Raw genomic sequence first — 24,865 nt, forward strand, 5'->3', positions numbered from 1 at the left:
TTCAGAGTAAGAGCCGAATAAACAGCAGCAGAAGCTGATTGATGAACAGCTGAATGACATATCAGCTGTAGCTGCAGCATCTGCACAGAGTTTGATTGGCTAACGCTGATTTGTTTGTTTTTTTAAACAGGACAGCAGAGAGAGAGGAGGAGATGAAGAGTGCAGCAGATTGATGAAACAGTGAAGAAGAGGTGAGCATCTGACAGAGCAGAGCCAGTTTAAAGGAGCCTCACAAGCTCACACATGACAGCTTCATCAACATGGAGCTCTGAGTGTTTATTAAAGGATCATTGGACGCTCTGACACAGCTGACTGCAGCCTTTAGCTGTGAGCACACAGTGTCTCACATTTACATTCACTTCCCTGTCAAACTCAGTAACTTTAAACAGCTGCTGTTATCAGGTGAAGATAGCAAAGCTTTCAGGGCTGAGCCCCAGTGTTTCAGGATAATGGCCCCAGAGACCACAGTCACATATGTGGGGAAGGATTTTAAGTTTAAAACTTCCTGTAAGCACTAACAGCAGAGACGCACAAAGTCGCAGACAGGGAACAAAGTATTTTAGGTTTGTATTGTCAGATTATTTAATCATTATACTGAACAAATATGTGAAAAAGTAAAAACCTCTATTATGACGAGGTTATCACTACATTCACATGTCGTCGATGTGTTCTTTCACACAGATCAGTTTCAGTGTGTGTGGCCCGTACACTAAACCATGACACAAATTCATATGATGTGACACCCAGACTGTGTTCACTGTTTCTTTTGGTAAAATCATCTTCTCGTGTTTTTATAGAAAGATGATGGAAGAACCTAAAGAACAGCCAGCCAAAGCAGCTCCATCAGCAGGTAGGAGATCAGTGCTTTGTATGATGAGACGTATGGATGTATAGACTTCAGGCAGATTCTTTTTTGTAACTGTGACAAGTACATAAAATTCACGAGTTGTAACCTGTCCTAATCTTTGCCTTAATCTTTCTGTGGGACATTAATATAACATGAGAACTTCCAGTCTAAGGAGTTTGGCAGAGAAACAACTGGACTTTTTTGTACTTTGAACCCACATATGAGGTTAAAACGATGCCACCTTAAAATGAAACTGAAAAAATATTGAAACTGAAACAAATGTATTGAAAGTGAAATGATAGTGAAAAAACATAAATATAGAAATTTAAAGAAAAAACTCACTGTTCATGTGGTTTACACACTTACATCGTTTTTTTCCACGTACAGTTATTTTTTCAGCTTCAATTAGTTGGCACTGCTTCGGCATCTGAGGAGCTTGAGGAGCGGGGCTTCAGAGCCACATATATGAGCCATATATGTTTGCGCACATTATATTGCTGACCAGTGACTGTAGAAATCATGGACGACCTAATATCTGCAGCAGCCGCAGTCATGAAGAAACTTGCGTATCTCTGAACGGCACATAGAGCGGGGACGCTGAGAGGAGGTCCAGCGTTTACCGACTGTTTCAAACTGACAGACTCAGGTGTTCTTCAGTGTCTGCCTGACAGAAGGACCTGAGAGCCGCCAGAATATTTTTGGTAAGTGAAAGGTGTTTGTAAGCTAATCTGTAGCTAACATCCTTAGCTAGCTAGCTAAGATGGGCACTCGGCTATCGGCAAAACTTGTTTTGTAAAGTTTGTTTAGCTAACCCGTGCAGGTGAACGAAATGAACAGAAACGCACCGGGCTGCTCAGTCAGTAACTAACCACAGTTACTGTACTTTTATTATGAGTATTACACTGTAAGAGCAACAGGCTGCACTCTGCTGCAGCTCCTGTGCAGAGCTGATTATTAAATATGTGCAAACAGCAGCATGTTTTCACTCTTTTGCCACATCTGTAAGGATATTAACACATATTTTAAAAAAGGCTTGCACTTCAGTAACCCCTCATTAATCATTAATTACAGATTAAATAGCAAAGCCTAATATTTATGTACTCAAACCAAATACTTCTGCTTGGCAGCTTAAGTTAAAATGTGTGTTTCATTTTTCCTCGGATTACATTTTTAGCACTGACTCTGTGTATTGTTTTTACTAAGTTTGTTTCAAATATTCAGGTTAAATAAAACAGTCTGAATCATTCTTATTGAGGTAAGTTCACAAAGTTACATGTGCAGTACAGCTTACATCCTTTGAGAGGGAAAAAAGCATTAATATTTGTTATGATACCTCTGTATGTTGGTGACCACGGTGCAGCAGCAGACTGAACCAGGACTGAAACCTGCTCCGTCTGCTCATGTATGCAGATTCACATTCACAAAGCACCAACAACTCAAAGGTTAACATTATATTGGAAAATCTGTTGGTATATACGGCTTTAAGAAATAAACAGCTCGTATGTGAGCAGAGCTGAAGAACTAAAGAAATGTAAGAGAAGAACTTCAGATCCTGGGTGTGTGAGGACAGAAGGATCAGCTCTATTTCAGATTTGAGATAAACTTTATATTTCAGTTTGTGATGGTTCAGTTCTCTTTGTGATTACAGGAGCTGCCCTCAGATTCAGACCTCAACACCACCCAGTGACAGCAGACAGATCATCCAACATGTTCACATGTTAACTGCAGAATGAACTGATGCAAACAGTACAAAGGTTAAAGCACCACATGTGCTGTAGTGAAAGCTGCAGCTGTTTTATTGATAAAAACAAAGTCAAAAGGATTAATCACCCCTGTATCATATGAATGTTGGGTTTTTCTCTGTATCTGTTATTGTACGATCTACTGTACAATATAAAGCACCTTCAGGTGACTGTTGTTGTGATTTGGCGCTATATAAATAAAATTGAATTAAATTGAAATGTAACTGTGTCACTATATATCAGCATTAACAGGACCTCAGCTTGGTGTTTCACAAAGCTGCTGATCTCAGACCTGCACAGCTTCCGTTTTAAACACTGAATGTACTCAGCTGCATGAAGAGCACGTTTGAGTTTCTCTGACACAATTAAATAAAAACTGATGAAGGTGAAAGGTCGTCACTTGTATGTCGAACTACAGACTTGTCATCTGGAATTCTTTCACAGTTTGCAAATTTGCAAATAGTGTGTTATTTACCATTAAGTGATTCAGAGTCATTCATACCAGAGTAACCAGAGAGGATCATATATTTTTAAATATATAACTATCCACAGGACTGAATATAATATCTCTAAGTAAAAGTCCAGAGACTCTGAGGATTATCCAAGTATTTATAACATTACACAAAGCAAAGTTCTCCATCACACAACGCTCAAAAAGAGATTTCTACGCCGAGTATGCATCATTCTCGGACTCCTCTCATACTGCCAATAAACTCTTCCAGCTCCTCCTCCCCTCCAGGAGGCGCTACAGGAGCCTTCAGACTAAAACCAGCAGGTTTAGGAACAGCTTCTTCCCCACAGCTGTCACCCTACTGAACTCAGTCCCCGCTGAGCCTTTCCATCCACACTCACCTAACCCTTCTACACTCCTCCTCCCAGTGACCATGATCCTTTCATTATCAACATTCACCACGTTGGTTACTGCTGTAGTTTTAGGACACTGACATGGTGTAGTCTCTGTTATAGTGCCTACACTGTTATAGTCTGTTCAGAGAGCTTCGCTTCCACTACTGTAGATATTTTCATAGCACTCTGTAGATCTGTTTACCTCACAGTGCTTCATCTTTATATATGTATATTTGTTCATAGTATACCTGTATACTTGCCCGTCTGCAGAGGTGGGTAGTAACGAGTTACATTTACTCCGTTATATTTACTTGAGTAAGTTTTTGGAAAAAAAAATTTACTTTTAAAGTACCCTTTTTGCACGATACTTTTTACTTTTACTTGAGTACATTTGTGAAGAAGAAACGGTACTTTTACTCTGCTACATTTCCAAAATTTGACTCGTTACTTTTTAAAAAATAATTAGTTTAACACATTAGATAACATGCCGCCAGTGGAGTTTCCGGTAACTTTTTTACCAATCAGATGTGGCCATGCAGTCACATGACCAGCTTGAAACTGTGGCGGGCCCAAGCGTTTCAAAGTAGCGGACACACGGAAAGAAGACACACATGAAAACATGGCAAAGCCAGTTGTCTACGCTAGAGCTGAAGAGGATGAACAGCATTTTCCTCACATACAAAGAATGTTTCGCTTAAAGGCAAGGCAAGGCAAATTTATTTGTATAGCACAATTCAACAACAAGGTGATTCAAAGTGCTTTACAGAGACATTAGAAACCAAAACAAATAAAAAGCATGATTTAAAATTGATTAAAACAAGCAAACAAACAAACAAACAAACAAACAAACAAACAAAACAGTATATAAAATCAAAACAGATAAAATCAGAACAGTAGATAAAATCAGTAGTTAAATGTAAGTTTTGAAATTTAAGCTTAAAGTGTGGATTTGGTGCTTTATTCAAATGCAGCTGAGAACAGGTGAGTCTTCAACCTGGATTTAAATAAACTGAGTGTTTCAGCTGATCTGAGGCTTTCTGGGAGTTTGTTCCAGATATAAGGAGCATAAAAGCTGAATGCAACTTCTCCGTGTCTGGTTCTGACTCTGGGAACTGATAAAAGACCGGATCCAGATGACCTGAGGGATCTGGAAGGTTCATACTGGGTCAGGAGGTCACTGATGTATTTTGGTCCTAAACCATTCAGAGCTTTATAGACCAGCATCAGAACTTTAAAGTCTATTTCTCTGACGGACAGGCAGCCAGTGTAAAGACCTCAGAGCTGGACTGATGTGGTCCACTTTTTTGGTCTTAGTGAGGACTCGAGCAGCAGAGTTCTGAATGAGCTGTAGTTGTCTGACTGATTTTTTAGGTAGACCTGTAAAGATGCTGTTACAGTAATCAAGCCTACTAAAGATGAATGCATGGACTAGTTTTTCCAGGTCCTGTTGAGACATCAGATCTTTTATCCTTGAAATATTCTTGAGGCGATAGTAAGCTGACTTTGTTATTGTCTTAATGTGTTTTTCTAAGTTTAGGTCTGCATCCATCACTACACCCAAATGTCTCGCCTGGTTTGTGGTTTTTAGATGTATAGATTGAAGTTCTCTGGTGACCTGTAATCGTTTTTCTTTGGCGCCAAAGACTATTACCTCAGTTTTGTTTTTGTTTAGCTGGAGAAAATTGTACGGGGCCTTGGTCTCCTGGTGACATTGTGATATATATTTGTGTGTCATCTGCATAGCTACGACAGTTTATTTTGTTGTTCTTTATAATCTGTGCCAGTGGGAGCATGTAAATGTTAAACAGAAAGGGTCCCAAGATGGAACCTTGGGGAACTCCACATGTGATACTTGTCTGCGCAGATGTGAAGTTACCTATTGATACAAAGTATTTCCTGTTTTCTAAGTATGTTTTGAACCAGTTTAGTACAGTTCCTGAAAGACCTGCCCAGTTCTCCAGTCGTTTGAGTAATATGTTGTGGTCAACTGTATCAAATGCTGCACTGAGATCCAGTAAAACTAAAACTGACATTTTTCCACTGTCTGTATTCAGACATATGTCATTAAACACTTTGGTCAGAGCGGTTTCAGTGCTGTGGTTCTGTCTAAAACCTGACTGGAAGGCATCGTAGTAGTTATTCTGTTTTAAGAAGTAACTGAGCTGTTGAGAAACTGCTTTTTCAATGATCTTACTTAAAAATGAGAGATTTGAGATCGGCCTGTAGTTGTTCATTTGTGTCTTGTCAAGATTGTCCTTTTTCAGTATAGGTTTGATTACAGCAGTTTTTAGTGATTCTGGAAACACACCTGATAATAAAGAAAAGTTGACGATCTGTAACAGGTCTGACTCTAAAGTCTTTGAGACCTTTTTGAAAAAACTTGTTGGCAGGACATCTAAACAGCAGGAGGAGGAGTTCAGTTGACCTAAGATGTCCTCCAGGTCTTTGCTGTTAATAGGTTGAAACTGTTTCATGGTGTTTAAACAGTTTTTTGGTGGACACAGTACATATCCTGGATCTGCTGTTGATGTACCAATTGCTTGTCTAATTTTTTGGATTTTTTCTGTGAAGAATTTGGCAAAGTCATTGCAGGCCATGGTCGAATGAAGTTCAGCTGCCACTGACACAGGAGGGTTTGTTAGCCTGTCAACTGTAGAAAATAAGACCCGAGCATTATGGCTGTTTTTAGTGATGATGTCAGAGAAGTAGGACCTCCTTGCACTCCTCAGTTGTAAATTAAAATTGTGACGTTTCTCTTTATAGATGTCATAGTGAACCTGCTCAGCTTTCCTACACTCTCTTTTTTCATTTTTCACCAGTGTGGAGTTTCTCCATGGAGACTTTTTCCTTCCAGAGATAACCTTCACCTTAATGGGAGCAATAGTGTCCATTACATTTAACATGTTAGCATTGAAGCTATTGACGAGCTCATTGACTGACCCTCTGGACAGGTCAGGTGTTAATGGGAAGACCTGGTAAAAAATTGCACTACTGTGTTCAGTTATACACCGTTTTGTGATCACTGTTGTTGATATATTTGTGTGGGCTGAGATTTTACTTTCAAAGAAAACACAGTAATGATCAGACAGGCCCACATCAGACACAGTAACCTTTGAAATGCTCAGGCCTTTGGAGATCAGTAGGTCAAGAGTGTGTCCTCTATTATGTGTGGCCTCTGTTACATGCTGAGTCAGCCCAAAGTTGCCCAGAGTGTTACTCAGGTCTTTAGTCCCTTTGTCCTGAGGGTTGTCCACATGGATGTTAAAATCCCCAGCAATAATTACACAGTCAAAATCAACACAGATCACAGACAGCAGTTCACTGAGGTCATTAAAAAAGTCTGTGCAGTATTTGGGAGGCCTGTAAACATTAAGAAACATAACTTTGGATGGGGCCTTCAGCTGTAAAGCCACATATTCAAAAGACTGAAAACTTCCAGGAGATAGCTGCTTACATTGAAATGATTCATTAAATAAGACAGCAACCCCTCCTCCTCTCCTGCTCGCCCTGACCTCACTGATAAAACTGTAGTTAGGAGGGGTCGTCTCGATGAGAACAGCTCCACTGTTACTTTGGTCCAACCAAGTTTCAGTTAGAAACATAAAATCAAGGCTGTGCTCAGTGATTAAATCATTAATTAAAAATGTTTTCCCAGCTAAAGATCTAACGTTTAATAAAGCCAACTTAAGTGTTTTAGAGGTATTACTTGTCCCCTCGTGTTTGGGAGCAGTCTGTGGCACACAAGGTATGTTTACTATGTTTAAAGATCTTTTAGAGTGCAGCTCTCTGTGTTTTGACCAGGCCACATGTCTCCTGTCACCTAAAAGTACAGAGATTTTAAAACCTTCTAGTAAACAGGGTCCCAGCTTCTCCTGGGAAAAGTCACCACTGCCATAATCCTCGCAGCCCGGACCCTAAACACATCAGACTGTGGAGACAAAGCATGAAGGTGGTAAGGAGGAACTAAGGGGGGCGAGGCTGGGCAATGTGACTTCGATTGCTCTGATGAGGGCGGGGCTCGATGGCGAACCTTTGGCCGCTCTGGTGGGGGGTTTATGGGGGACAAAAAGGGATTGGGACGGGGGGTAGATCTGAGCCCAGCATTGACCCGCTCCATCATCTCCTCAGTGAATTTCAGGTGTGGGGAGGAGGGAGAAAGGGAGGGGGAGGAGGGTGATGGCCTGTCAGGGGTTTGGGGGACTGGGGAAGGTCGTGGTCCCTTGTCCTGGTCGTTGGTGTTGTTGAGAGAGTTGGAGGCAAATAGGGACCCCTCTTCTTGCCTTAGATGTCTCTCCTTTCTGAGGCTCTTCCCGGGTGGGGGCAGATGGAGCTCCTCCTCAAGGTTTCTGCTGGGCTTTGTCTGTTCTTGGAGTACTGTTTGTTCCTCTTTATGAGATAACTCCTCGTTTATCTCAGCCTTGGCACCAAGCACATATGGATGACGTATGGAATAAAACAAGTTGGAGGTGAACAGTTTCACCCCTGACTTGTTAAAATTAAATCCATTTGCTTTAAACAGATGCCTGCGTTCCCAAAAAATATTAAAGTTGTCGATAAAGTGCACTGAGTGGTCAGCACATGCTGATATAAGTCATTTATTCAGTGTAAACAACCTGCTGAATCTCTCGTCTCCTCCTCTGACCGGCGGTACAGGTCCACTGATGAATACAGCTGCATTCAGAGAGTTTACAGTATTTAGTAATCCAGTAAAGTCCCGTTTCAGAACCTCCGACTGTTGTTTGGACACATCGTTTGACCCTGTATGCAGAACAATGTTTGTCACAGTTGGATATTCATCTGCAATTTGAAGAATTCTCTCCTTCAGGTTGTTGACCATATCCTTAGGAAAGCAGAGGACTTTAGTGTTCTTACCGCACATCCTTTGTACATCCTTTACGGCAGAGTCACCCACAATCAGAGTTTCAGGCCTAGCCGTTAGCTTTCCCTGTGGTCTTTTACTTTTCAACAGATTTTCAGACCTTACTTCGCTGCTTTTAGATGGATGGTTGTCCGATATAGATCCAGGGTCCTTTGATAGTGGAGCAAATCTGTTGTGCAGTTTCACATTCAGTTGTTTTGGAGGTTTGTTGTTAACCTTCCTATTCACTGTTGTCCAGTCCTGTTTCCTCTCGTATACAGGGGTAGAAGAGCTTCTCTGTCTCGTAGGAAGTGAAGGCCAGTCGGTTTCAGAGATTTCAGCTCGCTGTGCTCTGCCCGTGATACGTCCTCCGCCTTCCAGGAGACATGATTTATGTCTTGGTTTTGCACCAAGACAGTCCAAGGGGGGATTATCACTTGAGGATTTATAATAATGCACAGAGTCTACTTTCTTGGTCATGTTATCTGTGCTCCTTAGCTGTGTACTAGCTTGCTCATCGCTATTGTTTTGAATCAAAGGCAAGGTTGTTTCATTTCCACACAGTCCATTTACCTCCACGTTTACTTCTAAGCGATGAATTTTTGTCTCCAGTACTGCAATCTTCTGCAGGAGGCTGTGGTAGTCATCTGTGGATAGGGAAGGCATCTTGTTGCTAGTTAGCCTAGCGGTTAGCACCTTTCCAGGCTATTGGGGCTGTTCGGTGCCCAGACACTGTAATCAGGCTTCAGCTGTGTCTAGGCCACAGACACACGGAGCGCTGAGGATAAGGTAACTATAAAAATGTTGCTGTTTCTGTTAAGAACACTTTAGTCCTAATGATCTATAAGTGTCCAGAAGCTATCGCAGGTAAGCTCATACGGAAAAAAGGGAAAAAATCAGCATAAAAATCAATAAAAGAAGAAAAGCATTTAAGGAGCAAACAGATGACGCGTCCACACTCGCAAAAGATACCATTGGGTAAAAGCAGCACAAAAGAGCAGCTATGTCTTCAGTGAGAGCCAAAACAAACCAACTTTTCAGCGTGAAACAACTCAGTTCATGTAACCTGAGGAAACTGTAAGTTTTCTCTAAATATCTTTTAGCTGTGGTTAGCTGGATGTCAGTCTTATGTTACAGACGCTGTGTCGAGCTTGAGCTGCGAGTCATATTTTCGGCGCTACATTGTAGTGAGATAAGTTTGTGGGTATTTTGTGCAGCTTCAGCTGTCCTTTTAACTGCTCGCTGGTTAGCTAGCGTGAGCTATAAGCTAACAGCTAGCATGGTTAATGACGCTAGAGTTCCACGCACATGCAAACAGCTCGTCTCTACTGCTTTAACTGTTAAAACAGAAGACAATACTGCAGCTGACAGGGTTTATTATGTGAAACAGCAGCTTGTTTAGTTTAAACAGTCTGCATTAAGCTGGGCAAACACTGTGCGATTTTTTTTTTTCCAGTCGCGTTATTCAGCTCCTGCTCAAACTGTACAATTAAATCGCAGAGGTTAGAAGTTCATAGGTCACGATGCAGGGTCTCACACTATATGGCCTGATGCTCTGATGCGACTCGAGTGCTCAAACTGTGCCTTCATAACATGAAGCTTATCATACAAAATCTGTCCCTCGCTCTCCCTCTCTCTGTCTTACAGACACACACACCATCAACTTTGCTAAATTACTAATGAAAAACATTGACCAGGCAGCTGTGATTGAGTAGCAATGTCCATCCAACTCTTTTCATGGTTGTTGTAGTCATAATAATTTTGTGAGGCCACATTGAAAAGTGTTGGATACAGAAGCGTAGTACGGAAGCATAGAGCCGCAACCCAGGCAAAAGAAAAATAGAGCTATGTCACATTATAACGTGAAAAGTTTATTATTATAGTATACTATTGTTCTAACAATATTAGATATAGTTCTAACAATATACTTTTCATGTTTGTACAATATACTATCATTTAGGTACAATATACCTATTACAATATACATAATTCTCACGTTCGTACTTGCACTCGTTCTTATTTTAAACTTAATCTGGAATGCAGGATATGAATGACAAGATTTTGTTTTTCATATTTTTCATTATTTTTCAGTTTCAATTTTTTCTTCAGTTTCATTTTAAGCTGGCATCATTTTAACCCTACACACCCTAAAATTTAGTATTTGTTGATGAGATGTTGAAGTGTTAATTGAACAAAGTTAGAATACAGTGGAACCCCGACTTACGAAATTAATCCGTTCCCGAGGGTCTTTCGTAAGTCGAAAATTTTCTTAAGTCGAAACAGCCATTGCACCTTTTGAGTGAGGTGATGCTAAACGATAGGCTAATTGCTAACTAGAACAACAATATGTCGTTCAAGTGGAACAGCGAAGCACGAGTACGGAAGCCAAGGGGTTGTCACATGATTCGGAAGGCCTTGTGGGCATTGTAGGCTCAGCCAATCAGAGCCAGCGGATTTCGTTACACCGGCATTTTGCCGTACCATGGGCAGAAATATTGCCGTTCATTGCCTTCGTAACTTGAATTTTTTGTTAAATGGGGTATTCGTAAGTCGGGGTTCCACTGTATTTTTCACATGATTTCGACTGAGAAGCATGTTTATGTCTCTTTCTTCTTCCTGTAGAGGAGGAGCTTGCCAGGGTACGGTCAGCCTTTGTCTGGAGGGTAACAATAGAAATCCTTAAACTGCTCCTTGAGGCCCTTGTAAGTGATGGTATCTTAAATAAGTTGGAGGAAGAATCGATACTGGAGGGGAACCCACTCAGAGCAGACAAGGCACGCAGCTTGATCGACACAGTGAGGAAAAAAGGAGACAAAGCATGCAAGATAACAATCAAGCATCTTCAGATCAAAGATCCTTCTCTTTTCTCTCAGCTGCGTTTGAACTCTGATCCATCTGCTCAACAAGGTGAGGTCATGCATCAGATACCATGAATAAAAATGGTCACCTTGCAGTTTGTTGAGATGTGAAAGTGAAACCTCAGAATTCATTGTAAGAAAAAGGAGAGGGCAAGAACGTCATTCTACGACGAATGTTTGGATTTGTTACATGCCTGCAAATGTATTTTCTAAACTACATGGAGGAATTTTGATGATCGTCATAAACGTGTGAAACTACTTGGATCTAATGTGATCTGTATTTAATTAAACACAAGTGTTCTTTACTTTTAAAAACCATGCAAACTGATTGCCTTAAAAAAGAAAAGTCAGAGTGTTTCTCTAACAAGAGGACACTCTTTAAGCATCGGTCATTTGACTTAAATGTTTAATGAAAAAAATGCCACATTTACATATAATAAAGCAAATTGTGGCCAGAAAGGGTTTACATTATCTTTTGCCATTGTAAATTACGAGAAGAATTAAATGTGAATTACTGAATCTCTCTCAGATGCGTCTTTAAATAACATAGCAGTGGGGAACGTTATGACACTTCAATGTTGTTATTTTTGGTTACAAAGTTTGGAGAAGAGGCACAGAAAGCAGAAACCTGTTTAGCCTGCACATGTTGGCATCAGGTACATATGAAAAGCTGCAAAGCAATGCAGATGTGGAGGTTCAAAACATTTAACGTGGCTTTTTTCAGGAAATACATTTAGGAATTCCTGAAGCCCCTTTTTGATTTCTGGTAGAATGAGTATATTAAAAACTTGATAGGTTAAATAAAGGCCAAAGTACATCACATAGCTCCTTCAGACCAGATTTGTATTTTTCCTTCTTTTTTTCCTTTTTTTGATTCAGATGCTCTTCAGAAGTGTCAGCCTAAACTCAAGTCTCTCTTAAAGAAGAAGTTCCAGTGTGTGTTTGAGGGCATCGCTAAAGCAGGAAACCCAACCCTTCTGAATCAGATCTACACAGAGCTCTACATCACAGAGGGAGGGACTGCAGAGGTCAATGATGAACATGAGGTCAGACAGATTGAAACAGCATCCAGGAAACCACACAGACCTGAAACAACAATCAGACATGAAGACATCTTTAAAGACTCACCCAAAAGACAGGACCTGATCAGAACAGTGCTGACAAAGGGAGTGGCTGGCATTGGGAAAACAGTCTTAACACAGAAATACAGCCTGGACTGGGCTGAAGACAAAGCCAACCAGGACATCCAGTTCATATTTCCATTCACTTTCAGAGAGCTGAATGTGCTGAAAGAGGAAAAGTTCAGCTTGGTGGGACTTGTTCATCACTTCTTTACTGAAACCAAAGAAGCAGGAATCTGCAGCTTTGAAGACTTCCAGGTTGTGTTCATCTTTGATGGTCTGGATGAGTGTCGAGGTCCTCTGGACTTCAACAACACTAAGAGTGTGACTGATATTACGATGCCCACCACAGTTGATGTACTTCTCACAAGCCTGATCAGGGGGACGCTTCTTCCCTATGCTCACGTCTGGATAACCACACGACCTGCAGCAGCAGACCAGATCCCCCCTGAGTATGTTCACAGGGTGACAGAGGTCAGGGGGTTCACTGACCCACAGAAGGAGGAGTACTTCAGGAACCGATTCAGAGATGAGGAGCAGGCCAGCAGGATCATCTCCCACATCAAGAAAGCTCGAAGCCTCCACATCATGTGCCACATCCCAGTCTTCTGCTGGATCACTGCTACAGTTCTGGAGGATGTGCTGGAAACCAGAGAGGGAGGACAGCTGCCCAACACCCTGACTGAGATGTACATCCACTTCCTGGTGGTTCAGGCCAAAGTGAAGAAGGTCAAGTATAATAGAGGACGCGCAACAGATCCACACTGGAGTCCAGAGAGCAGGAAGATGATTGAGTCTCTGGGAAAACTGGCTTTTGATCAGCTGCAGAAAGGAAACCTGATCTTCTATGAATCAGACCTGACAGAGTGTGGCATCGATATCAGAGCAGCCTCAGTGTACTCAGGAGTGTTCACACAGATCTTTAAAGAGGAGAGAGGACTGTACCAGGACAAGGTGTTCTGCTTCATCCATCTGAGTGTTCAGGAGTTTCTGGCTGCTCTTCATGTCCATCTGACCTTCATCAACTCTGGACTCAATCTGCTGGAACAACAACAAACAACCTCCTGGTGGTTTAAACCATCTCTCCACCAGAGTGCTGTGAACAAGGCCTTACAGAGTCCAAATGGACACCTGGACTTGTTCCTCCGCTTCCTCCTGGGTCTTTCATTGCAGACCAATCAGAGTCTCCTACGAGGTCTGCTGACACAAACAGGAAGAAGTTCACAGACCAATCAGGAAACAGTCCACTACATCAAGGAGAAGCTCAGTGAGGATCTGTCTGCAGAGAAAAGCATCAATCTGTTCCACTGTCTGAATGAACTGAATGATCGTTCTCTAGTGGAGGAGATCCAACAGTCCCTGAGATCAGGAAGTCTCTCCACAGATGAACTGTCTCCTGCTCAGTGGTCAGCTCTGGTCTTCATCTTACTGTCATCAGAAGAAGATCTGGATGAGTTTGACCTGAAGAAATACTCTGCTTCAGAGGAGGCTCTTCTGAGGCTGCTGCCAGTGGTCAAAGCCTCCAACAAAGCTCTGTAAGTAAACATGAACTCATCGCTTCATTCTTAAAATCATGGGAAATAAATCAGAGGTGCTCAGTTCAAAGAACACTACCATTTTAGAAAAATTAAAAAATAGTCACTAAAATAGTCATGATACTTTAAATATTTCTCTCCAGCAGGACATGTCAGCATTTCTGAAATATTTTTGTCTTCAACTCGAATCAAAGCACAATCCAGATCCAGCCTATAAGAACATGAGCTCTGATCCTTCAGCCCCTCTGACAGGTTTATTATCCTCAAGTTGTTCACTTGTCTCCAACAACCAGGAGTCTAGCTCTGTTTTTTAAAGCAAATACTTGAGCTACCAGACTGCACCTACATCGTTTTCAGATGTTCTTATTTTAAGGTCTGGTTTGTGTCTCATCTTTATTGCAATCCCCCATGTCTCTCTGTTTTTCAAATATAAATCTGTTACCTCGGTGTGGCCAGAACAACATGGTGAACCCAAAATACAGACAAAGGTGAAGGAACTGAACATTACTAGACGTCAAGGCTTTATTTACACACAGGAACTTGACACTTGGAATTTTTTAACATGAACTGTGAACTATGGTGGAAGTCAAGCACTTGAAGCTGTGAGCATGAAGTGGGCTCTATGGTAGGTTTCCGGAAATGGGTCTTGGTTGATGGTAATCTGAGTCACTGTAACAGAGGTAGAGCAGCATCAGAAAGATCACTGGTGGAGGTTACAGTAAGTGAACGAGGTTATCTTCAATGTCTTATTTGGGGTTTCTGTAGCTCAGGAGGTAAAGCTGGTCTGATCTGACCTACTGATCAGAAGGTTGGTGGTTCGATCCCTGGCTCCTCCAGTCTGCATGTCAAGTATCCTTGGGCAAGATACTAACCCCAACTTGCTCTCCGATGCATCCATCAGAGTATGAATGTGCGTGAATGTACTTAGAAAGCACTAAGTTCAGATAAAGTGTTTGTGAGGATGGGTGTGATTGGGTGGATGTGGCATGTTGTATAGAGCGCTTTGAGTACTCCGGGAGAGTAGAAAAACGCTATATAAGAATCAGTCCATTTACCATTTACTTGTCAGCAGTCGGAAAGCAACTTGGGGAAGGCAGGTGGTGAGGTCTGGGTGAGTACTTGTTAGCTTTGAATCCAGGCAAAGTGGTCCAGTAAGTCTAAGAGACGAAAGGCATTAATGTGGCTGTGAGTGAATCAAGAAGACCAGCATCCAGGAAAACGTGACTGAACTGCAAGGGTGAGTAGATGATCCGAGGATTAGGAGGTTAGCAGAGTTATTGGGAGTGCTGATGTTATATTCAGCCTAGTAGATTACTGTCAGGTGTGGACAATGGACAGGCTGACCAGGCTTCACCCAAAGGCAGAAACCAGAGTCTAGTGGGAAACCACCGCCGCTCACACAGACCATGACAGCAGCATGACCCCCCCCAAAGCATTCTCTTTCACTTGGCATCATTTACCTCTCCTTGCTCCAATTTCTGATGTGTCCACCTTTGCAATGATAACTGTGATCAGGGTGAACCAAAAAGGTGCCGTGGTGAACAGATACTTAAGTTTGGTGAATGCAGTTTCAGCTTTGGGGACCAGATGCATGCTGAGACTTGAGTGGTGCAGCTACCTGACTATAGTTGAAAATGAACAGTCTATAAAAATTTGCTATTCCCAAAACCCATTGGAGATGCTTCTTGAATCTACAATGGGTACAAGGGGTAGGCCACTCTGTTAAAGCTTTCACATTTGCCAGATCCGTCTTCACCTGCCCCCGTGCCAAAATGTAACTGAAAAAAGTTATTGATGAGGAATGGAATTCACACTTTTTTGCTTTGACATAAGGTTTATTCTCCAGCAAACGTTGGAAAAATAGCATGGACATGAGACTGATGTTCCTCGCAGGTTTTGGGAAAAATGAGGATATCATCCAGATACACCAATACGAACCTGTCAAGGAATTCCCGGAGGACATCGTTAACTAATCTTGAAACATTGCGGGAGCATTAGTTAACCCAGGCGGCATGACCAAATACTCGTAGTCCCCCAATGGCATGTTTAAAACGGTCTTCCACTTGTCTCCCTGATTGATCTGGAAAAAGTGGTAAGCGTTGCGGATGTGGGGTTTTGTAAACCCAGTGGCACTGTGAAATGGCCTGAAAGCAGAGCTAATGAGGTAATAGGTACTTATTCTTGATGGTAATATCACTGAGGCCCCTGAAGTAAATGCATGGCCAGAGAGAGCCATCCTTTTTCCCCACAAAAAAGAAGTTCCAACTTGAGATGACAATCGTTGGATTATGCCTGCACCGAGGGATTCCTTAATGTACTTTTCCATAGCCGCACACTCAGGTCTAAGCAGGTTATACAGCCAGCTAGAAGGCCGGGTGGAGCCAGAGAGTAGTTCTATGGTGCTGTCCTGTGGTTTGTGAGGTGGCAGTGAAAGCGCTTTACTTTTGCTAAATACTTCCTGAAGATCATGACATTTGGTGGGCACAGAGGAGAGATCTAAAACAGTCTCAGTGTTGGTTGATGGTTCCACAGGTTCCGGTGGACGGGCAGAAACAAGGCAATTTGAATGACAGAACAGACTCTAACTGATTACCCTCTGACCTGACCAGTCTAAGTGGGGGTTATGTAATTCTAGCCAAGGAAACCCGAGTATGAGTGGTTTGTGAGGTGCATGAAAAGCAAAAAAGGTAAGTGTTTTCTTGTGATTGCCAGGGGTGACAGGCTCTGTGCGCTGAGTTATGTGAGGGGACACTCGGTTATTTAATGACTTAGTGGGAATGGGCGGATTAAGGGGGCATAGAGGGATGTTTAACTGTCTCGCTAACTCAGACTCCATGAGGTTCTAATTGAACAAGAGCCTGAAAGGTCTGGTTAACTAGAACAGAGAGTTGGAGTTGCAATCTGGGTTTTTATGTTTGTGTGAGTATCCTCCACCCTTATCCCTGAACTTTCCAGTGGGCAGACCCTGGTGTGGAATCGAAAACAGACAGGTTCATCACGAGAAGCAAGCTGATCTTTCATGGTTTGATTTAATGACTGAAAAACATACAGCGGTGGTTAGCACTGTTGCCGCACAGCAAGAAGGTCCTGAGCAAAAGTCTTTACAAACTCAACCAGGAAATCATCATGCGAGCAGAAAGAAAGAGGATGAGCAGATAGGTAAGCAAGAGAAACCCGCCAGCGTCCCAGGTTTCCAGAGAAGGTTCAGGTTCTAGGTACCTGAAATGGGATGTAATTCAATTCAATTCAATTTTATTTATATAGCGCCAAATCACAACAGTCACCTCAATGCGCTTTATATTGTACAGTAGATCATACAGTAATAGATACAGAGAAAAACCCAACAATCATATGACCCCCTATGAGCAAACACTTTGGCGACAGTGGGAAGGAAAAACTCCCTTTTAACAGGAAGAAATTTTTGGTGTCAAAGTCAAAGCACAGATCCATCCAGTCTCTGTATTTCAGCTTATTTCCTTTATACACACATTTAACAGGAACAGTTTCAGACAGCTAGTGTTTACCTGACATTACCTGCGTACCTCACAGTTTGCAGGTAATGGGCATAATAATTACTGAACAGAGACATCCTGCTGTGAACTTTGTTGCTGTGGATCTAAAATGTAAAAATACATCTGAGAAGATTTCTAATCATGATTTTATGAGCCCCCAAAGTTTGATTCTGTTCATCTGGACGTAGCGCTCTCAGCGGGAGAAACATTTTGTCACTCATCAAGATGACTTCTTCAGGCTCAGCTGACTGCAGCTTTCCCCAATCTTATAAAGAGTACATCTGCATAATGACTCAAACCTAATGGTCAAGGAACTGACCTCCCAGCCTTATTGTTCCTTCAGTGGGCTGGTTTCAGTCATTATGCAAATGTACTTTTTATAGGGTTGGAAACCAGAAGTCAGCTGAGACTGACGAAGTCACCTGGATGAGTGACGAAATGTTTCTCCCACTGAAAGCGCTACGTCCAGATGAACAGAATCAACTTTTGGGATTTACTAACCTGGATGATTGAGCATGGATCAAGACGGGTTTTTATGAGGTTTACAGTTTCTTATAATTTCTAAACCAGAAGGTTGAGGAGATGGAGCTCATGATAACTGGCTACTGCCCTTCAGCGTGCTTGTTTTGTTGTTCTTGTTATTTTTTTCAGGCTGAGCAGCTGTAACCTGTCAGAGAAAGTCTGTAGAGATTTGTTGTCAGTGGTCAGCTCCCAGTCCTGTAGTCTGAGAGAGCTGGACTTGAGTACCGACAGCCTGAAGGCTTCAGCAGTAAAGCTTCTGTCTGCTGCAGTGGAGAGTCCACACGCCAAACTGAATATTCTGAGGTCTGACCGATTTGTATTCTTTTTTCTTTTGTTTGTTTGTTTTGTTTTGTTTTTAACTGAGAAAATAAATCCAGCAATTTAAACAGTAGAGGTAAACTTGATCAATTTACTGTTGTTTCGTACCACATCTGCTCAGCATAAAACAACAAGGATTCTTAAAATATAAGATTAGTTATTGCACCCTGATTACACTTTAACATCAGTCTTTGTTCATGTTTTCATTTTCAGACTCAACGTCTGTGAACTTCTAGCGGAAAACTGTGAAGCTGTGTCCTCAATGCTCAGCTCTCAGTCCTCTACTCTGACAGAGCTGGACCTGAGTATCAAAAATGTGCAGGATTCAGGAGTGAAGATTCTGTCTGCTGGACTACAAAGTTTAAACTGTAAACTAAATACTCTGAGGTCAGATCAATTGACATTTTGTTTTTTTTAAATGAACCAATTAAACATTTTATTCAAGGCTTCCGGTTCCGGCGCTCGTGGGGATGGACACCTAGTACGAGAGCTCTCGACTGAAACTTATTAAAACTGCCCCAAGTAAATTAATACACTATCTAAGTGCACATAAAGAGGAAAAAGGGGTTTAAATGATGTCCAGAAAGAACAAAATAGCTAAGAAGTTAACGTTTGAAAACGTGGAAGATGGCAATGTGCAGCTAACAGAAGGGGCTAACGTTAGCCCCTATAGGGCTAGCCGAGGCCACTCTCCCACTCCTAGCCGCGAGGATTCTGGGACAGAAGATGAGGTTGACCCAGCAAGTTTGACGCTGATACTGAAAGAACTGAGAGGCGTTGGGAAAGAGGTGAAAGAATTTCGAAAAGACACGAAAGCGCAACTGGTGGAAATAAGGGGTGAGTTGGATAAAGCCAATGCGCGGCTTAATGATGTGGAAACCAGGGTTGCAGAACACAAAGATAAGCTCCAGAACACAGACGAGATTTTGTCTGAGATACTAACAATGCAATTCAATGTTATTTATATAGCGCCAAATCACAACAAAAGTCACCTCAAGGCACTTCATAAATACAGAGAAAAACCCAACAATCACATGACCCCCTATGAACAAGCACTTTGGCGACAGTGGGAAGGAAAAACTCCCTTTTAACAGAAAGAAACCTCTGGCAGAACCAGGCTCAGGGAGGGGCGGGGCCATTTGCTGTGATTGGTTGGAGTGAGAGAAGGAAGACAGGATAAAGACATGCTGTGGAAGAGAGACAGAGGTTAATAACAGATATGATTCAATGCAGAGAGGTCTGTTAACACATAGTGAGTGAGAAAGGTGACTGGAAAGGAAAAACTCAATGCATCATGGGAATCCCCGGCAGCCTACGTCTATTGCAGCATAACTAAGGGAGGATTCAGGGTAACCTGGCCCAGCCCTAACTATATGCTTTAGCAAAAAGGAAAGTTTGAAGCTGATCTTCAAAGTAGAGAGGGCGTCTGTCTCCTGAACTCAAACTGGGAGCTGCTTCCACACCCAGTCCAACATAGCCAGGCTTTCTTTGCTGCTTTGACAAAACCTCAAATCCCAGTCAGAGATGATGAGCATCATCACAGTGATGATCATTTCTCTGTAACCCAGGCTTTCTGCTTCGGGATCTGTGCACGCTCAGAAAACAAGGAGACCTTTAAACATAATTTCACTAAATGGATGGATTGAGCTCAGCCTACAGATGAACTGGTGCCAGAGATCATAAAGAACATCAAACAGTCAAATTCAACACTTTTAATGGAAATATGAGATTAATCTTAAAAGTAGAGATAGTGTCTGTCTCCTGAATCCAAACTGGAAGCTGGTTCCACAGAAGAGGGGCCTGAAAACTGAAGCCTCTGCCTCCCATTCTACTTTCAAATACTCTAGGAACAACAAGTAGGCCTGCAGTGTGAGAGCGAAGTGCTCTAATGGGGTGATATGGTACTACAAGGTCATTAAGATAAGATTGGGCCTGATTATTTAAGATCTTGTATGTGAGGAGCAGGATTTTGAATTCAATTCTGGATTTAACAGGAAGCCAATGAAGGAAAGCCAATACAGGAGAAATCTGCTCTCTCTTTCTAGTCCCTGTCAGTACTCTTGCTGCAGCATTTTGGATCAGCTGAAGGCTTTTCAGGGAGTTTTTTGGACATCCTGATAATAACGAATTACAATAGTCCAGCCTGGAAGTAATAAATGCATGAACTAGTTTTTCAGCGTCACTCTGAGACAGGATATTTCTAACTTTAGAGATGTTGCGCAAATGGAAGAAAGCATGCAGGAAAAGTTTCAAACAAAACTAACATCACTGGAGGCTTACTCGAGGAGGGAGTCGCTCAGACTGTACAGGGTGCCGGAGGGAGAAGAATCGGGAGCTCCATCTATGGCCCACTTTGTGGAGAAGCTACTCCGGGAGAATCTCGCCATCCCACCATCAACACCGTTACAAATTCAGAGAGCACACAGAGTGTTATCATTACTCCCTCCGGACGGCTCCCAACCCAGATCGATCCTGGTAAAATTCCTGTGCTTCACGGTTAAAGAAGAAGTGCTGAGGCTCGCTTGGCAAAAGAAAGGTTTTATGCTGAATTCCAGCAAGATCAACCTCGACCACGATTACCCCCCTGAGATCATGGCTATGAGGAAGGAGTATGCAGAGGCACGAAAGGTCCTAAAAGAGAAGAATGTACGGTTTAGGACCCTCTACTCAGCGCGCCTTAAGGTTTTTTTCGAAGAAGGAGTGAAAACCTACAACACGGTGGAGGAGGCAATGGCTGACCTGGCGAGTCGGGGCCTGCCGGTAAAGGTGATTACACCACCGGCAACCCCCAGAGAAAAACTACAAAGATGCCCGCTGTGGCGGGGAGTTGGTGGTCGGCGTCCGCGTCAGATCCGAGGAGCTGCGGGATATAGAGAGAAGCTGCAAGTATACAGACGTGAAGAGAACGAATTTAATGTTATGTATTAGCTATGGACAACATGGTGAAATATGGTTACTGTCGAGCTAAAATGGGTGGGGCTTCTCGTGCTGTGAGTGACGTCGCAGTGGAAAGCCCCCTAACTCAGGGAGTAATAAGGGGTTTCCCTTCAAGTTGTGAGGGTGTCAGTGGAAGTGCTCCACTGTCAGAAGCCAGCTTAGGAGCTTTCAAGCTCCAGTTATGTTCAAATGTTTTCAGTTCATTCCTAACTTTTTTCACTTGTTACTGTTTTAAGAGGGGGTTGCCTGCTGCTATTGAGTTTATGCGCTGTGGTAACTTAATATATCTTTATGGGAAGTGAGTCAGTGAAAGTAATCTCTTTTAATGTTAACGGGGTTCTGAACGTGATTAAGATGAATAAGATACTGTCCAAACTAAGGAAGGAGAAGGCCCAGATTGCATTACTTCAGGAGACACACATGAACCAAGTAGATCACTTGAGATTGAAAAGAAAGGGTTTTAAATATGTATTCTCCTCTTCCGTTAAGTCCAAACACAAGAGGGGTGTGGCTACACTTATCTCTGGTACACTTAACTATGAACATATCTAAGAACTCTGTGACGAGGAAGGCAGATTGGTTAGAATAACAGAATGGATAGAGGGGTCTGAAATCACAATTTTAAATGTTTATGCTCCCCCCGGGAGCGATTGGCTATTCTATAGGAATAGGTTTGATTTATTGGTGGATTCTCAGGGGATAGTTGTCTGTGGGGGGGGTTTAACTTTAGACTTGACCCTAAACTAGACTCCTCCTCCCCGACCAACCAGGTAACAGCACTTACTAGAAAAGTCAATTCCTATATGGTAGAGATGGGGATAATAGATGTATGGAGGGACCGCTACGCATCTACCAGAAATTTCACTCATTACTCTGGTTCCTTTAAAGTGTATGCAAGGCTGGACTACTTTTTTATGTTTAAAGTTGATAGGTTTAGGGTCAAAGACTGTGACATATTAACAAGAGATCTATCTGACCACAGTCCTATCTCTCTGTCTTTGCAGGTGGCTAGGAAAAAACGTACCACACTGTGGAAATTGTTATCGCACCTTAATGATCCTGCCATAGTTTCCAAATTAAAGGTAGACATTAAAGAATTTCTAGATGTTAATGACACAGGAGAGGTATCTCCAGCTATTCTTTGGGATACGCTCAAAGCGGTAATGAGAGGTACATTAATTTCTATCGCCTCCCACTTAAAGAGAATCAAAGGGCAAAAATTAGCAGAACTACAGGCAAATTTAAAGTTGAAAGAATAGGAAGACATAAACACCGCAAATCCTACTCTGAAGCAGGATATCAGGAAAATACAGGATGAAATTAATGATATTTACACCCAGGAGGCCCAAAATAACTTAATTTTTTTGAGGCAAAAATACTATGAGACAGGAGGGAAATCTGCAAAATATCTGGCACATAAATAATGCAAACAACTAGAGGAAAGTACGATATACCAAATCAAGGACCCCAAGACTAATATTCTGGAATCAAAATTAGAAGACATTCAGAAATGTTTTGAGACCTTCTTTAGGGAGCTGTACTCACAGCCCAATGCTACGGAGGAGAATTGTACTGATGCCTTTCTTAGCTCTCTAGAATTACCTTCACTCCCGTCTCTCAAAAATGAGCTTCTAACACATCCCATTTTAGTGGAAGAAATTAATGCTTTTTCCAGATTAAAACCAGGTAAGGCAGTTGGGCCGGACGGGTTCAGTTCTCAGTGGTATCGCACCCTGAGGGCAGATCTAGTCCCCACATTGCTGAAGTCATTTAACTACATCCTACAGGAGGGAGAAATCCCACCCTCCTGGAGGGAGGCAACTATTTCAATTATCCCAAAAGAGGGGAAAGATAAACGAGAATGTGGAAACTATCGACCAATCAGTGTCCTTAACTTGGATTACAAACTATTTACTTCTATTCTTGCTCGTAGACTGGAGAAGTTTTTACCTGACCTCATCGATTTAGATCAGACTGGTTTCATTCACTATAGACAAACAACTGACAACATTAGGAGAATATTACACATCTCTACTCAAATTTACAGTAAATCGGGATAATGAGAAAATTAAGTACCTGGGAATATATTTGACTGCGGACCTCTCGCTGCTCTTTCAGGCAAACTACGAGCCAATATCTGCAAGTATAAAAGCTGATTTGCACAGATGGAATCTGGTCCCCTTTATGCGTCTCAGCTCCCGGGTAACCGCAATCAAGATGGACATGCTCCCCAGACTGCTTTATCTTTTTAGAAACTTGCCAATAGAAGTGAGCGATTACCAATTTATTGAGTGGGACAAATGGATCTCCAGATTTATCTGGCAGGGCCGAAAGCCAAGGATTAAATATGCTACCCTCCAGCTCCCCAAGGAAAAGGGAGGACTGGGTCTCCCCTGCCTCAGGAATTACTATTATGTCGCTCAAATAACCCCCCTCTTATATTGGTGTAACAAAACATACACGGCTAGGTGGAAGGAACTGGAGTCCAGCCTGTTGGACCGATTCCCCCTACAAGCTGTAATGGCAGATAAGGGTCTAATGTGCCGGCTGGAAAAGCTGGGGAACCCCTGGTTAACCCACACCCTCCAAGTTTGGCAGAAGGTAATCAACATCTGTGGGATACACAAAATGCTAAAAATCTTCAGGTGGGTTGCTTTCGACTCGGATTTTATTCCAAACAGACACGACTCTAACTTTGAAGCATGGATATCCTATGGCCTTACAACATTCCTCTCTCTTACTCATAGAAATATTGTGCTCAGATTTGAGGCCTTACGGGACGATCACAACCTGACAAAATACAACTTTCATAGAAACTTACAGCTGAGATCATATATTGATCATGAATGCAAACTGTCCGACTTCAATGATGCTGAGTCGCATTTTTTCCTCATCCTGAAAAATGCCACAACCATGACCCCTACTAAATCTATTTCTAAACTATACAAAGCCCTCTCTAGTGCCAGCAAGGATAATACTTTATACACTAAGGATAAATGGGAAAGGGAATCAGGGATTGCTATTTCTGTGGGGGAGTGGGAAAATGTTTTGTACTGCCAGTGGTCCACGTCCAGTTCTATGAGCTGGAAGGAACATGGCTGGAAGAATATTATTAGGTACTTCAAGACTCCATATCAGGAGAGGTACAAAGGGGCTTATATGCAATGCTGGAGACAATGCGGCTCGACTGTTGCTAACCATTTTCATGTCTTTTGGGACTGTCCCAAGTTAAAAAACGTTCAGGTCTCCTTAAGTGCAGTCTTTAACGTTCAAATACCTTTCGATTTTAAGGTTTTATACATGGGTTTGGTCCCCTTTCTGGAATGTAGGAGTGAGATTAAGTTGGTGCAATTACTCTTGGTGGCAAGTAAAAAAACAATTACTAGAAGATGGTTAAGCCCAGTCCAGCCTACCCTAGACGACTGGTTTGGGATCATTTTAGAGATATTTAGGATGGAAAAACTTACATATCTGTTAAGAAATCAAAAAGCCAAATTCTACCAAATTTGGAACAATTGGATCCAATTCATCACCCCCACGAGGGCTGACTTCACTTGATCTCACTATTACTTGGTTGTTTTTTGTTTGTTTGTTTTTTACATTTACTTCTATTACTATTGTTTGTTTATTTACTTATTTGTTCACAATGATTGCAGCATGGGCACCCCTCCCAGTTTGTGTTTATAGTTCCATGTAATGTGTTCTATATATCTCCTTTGGGAGAGCATGCGAGCAACTGTCCTAGTAATAGCTAGTGGAGGTTAATATG

General features: G+C 42.1%; 1 protein-coding gene across 1 annotated transcript in view; it reads left to right on the top strand.

The window, feature by feature from the left end:
• Nucleotides 1-689: 689 nt before the first annotated feature.
• LOC112433129 (protein NLRC3-like) overlaps nucleotides 690-24,865 on the top strand; it is a 35,288-nt gene continuing 11,112 nt past the window's right edge. The window contains exons 1-5 of the mRNA XM_076876038.1: nucleotides 690-850; nucleotides 10,916-11,200; nucleotides 12,031-13,807; nucleotides 17,971-18,144; nucleotides 18,373-18,546. Coding sequence (XP_076732153.1) covers nucleotides 802-850; nucleotides 10,916-11,200; nucleotides 12,031-13,807; nucleotides 17,971-18,144; nucleotides 18,373-18,546 — 2,459 coding nt within the window. The 5' untranslated portion in view covers nucleotides 690-801. The remainder of the gene's footprint in view (nucleotides 851-10,915; nucleotides 11,201-12,030; nucleotides 13,808-17,970; nucleotides 18,145-18,372; nucleotides 18,547-24,865) is intronic.

The sequence above is a fragment of the Maylandia zebra genome, linkage group LG2 (genome assembly GCF_041146795.1).
Source record: "Maylandia zebra isolate NMK-2024a linkage group LG2, Mzebra_GT3a, whole genome shotgun sequence".
NCBI lineage: Eukaryota > Metazoa > Chordata > Actinopteri > Cichliformes > Cichlidae > Maylandia > Maylandia zebra.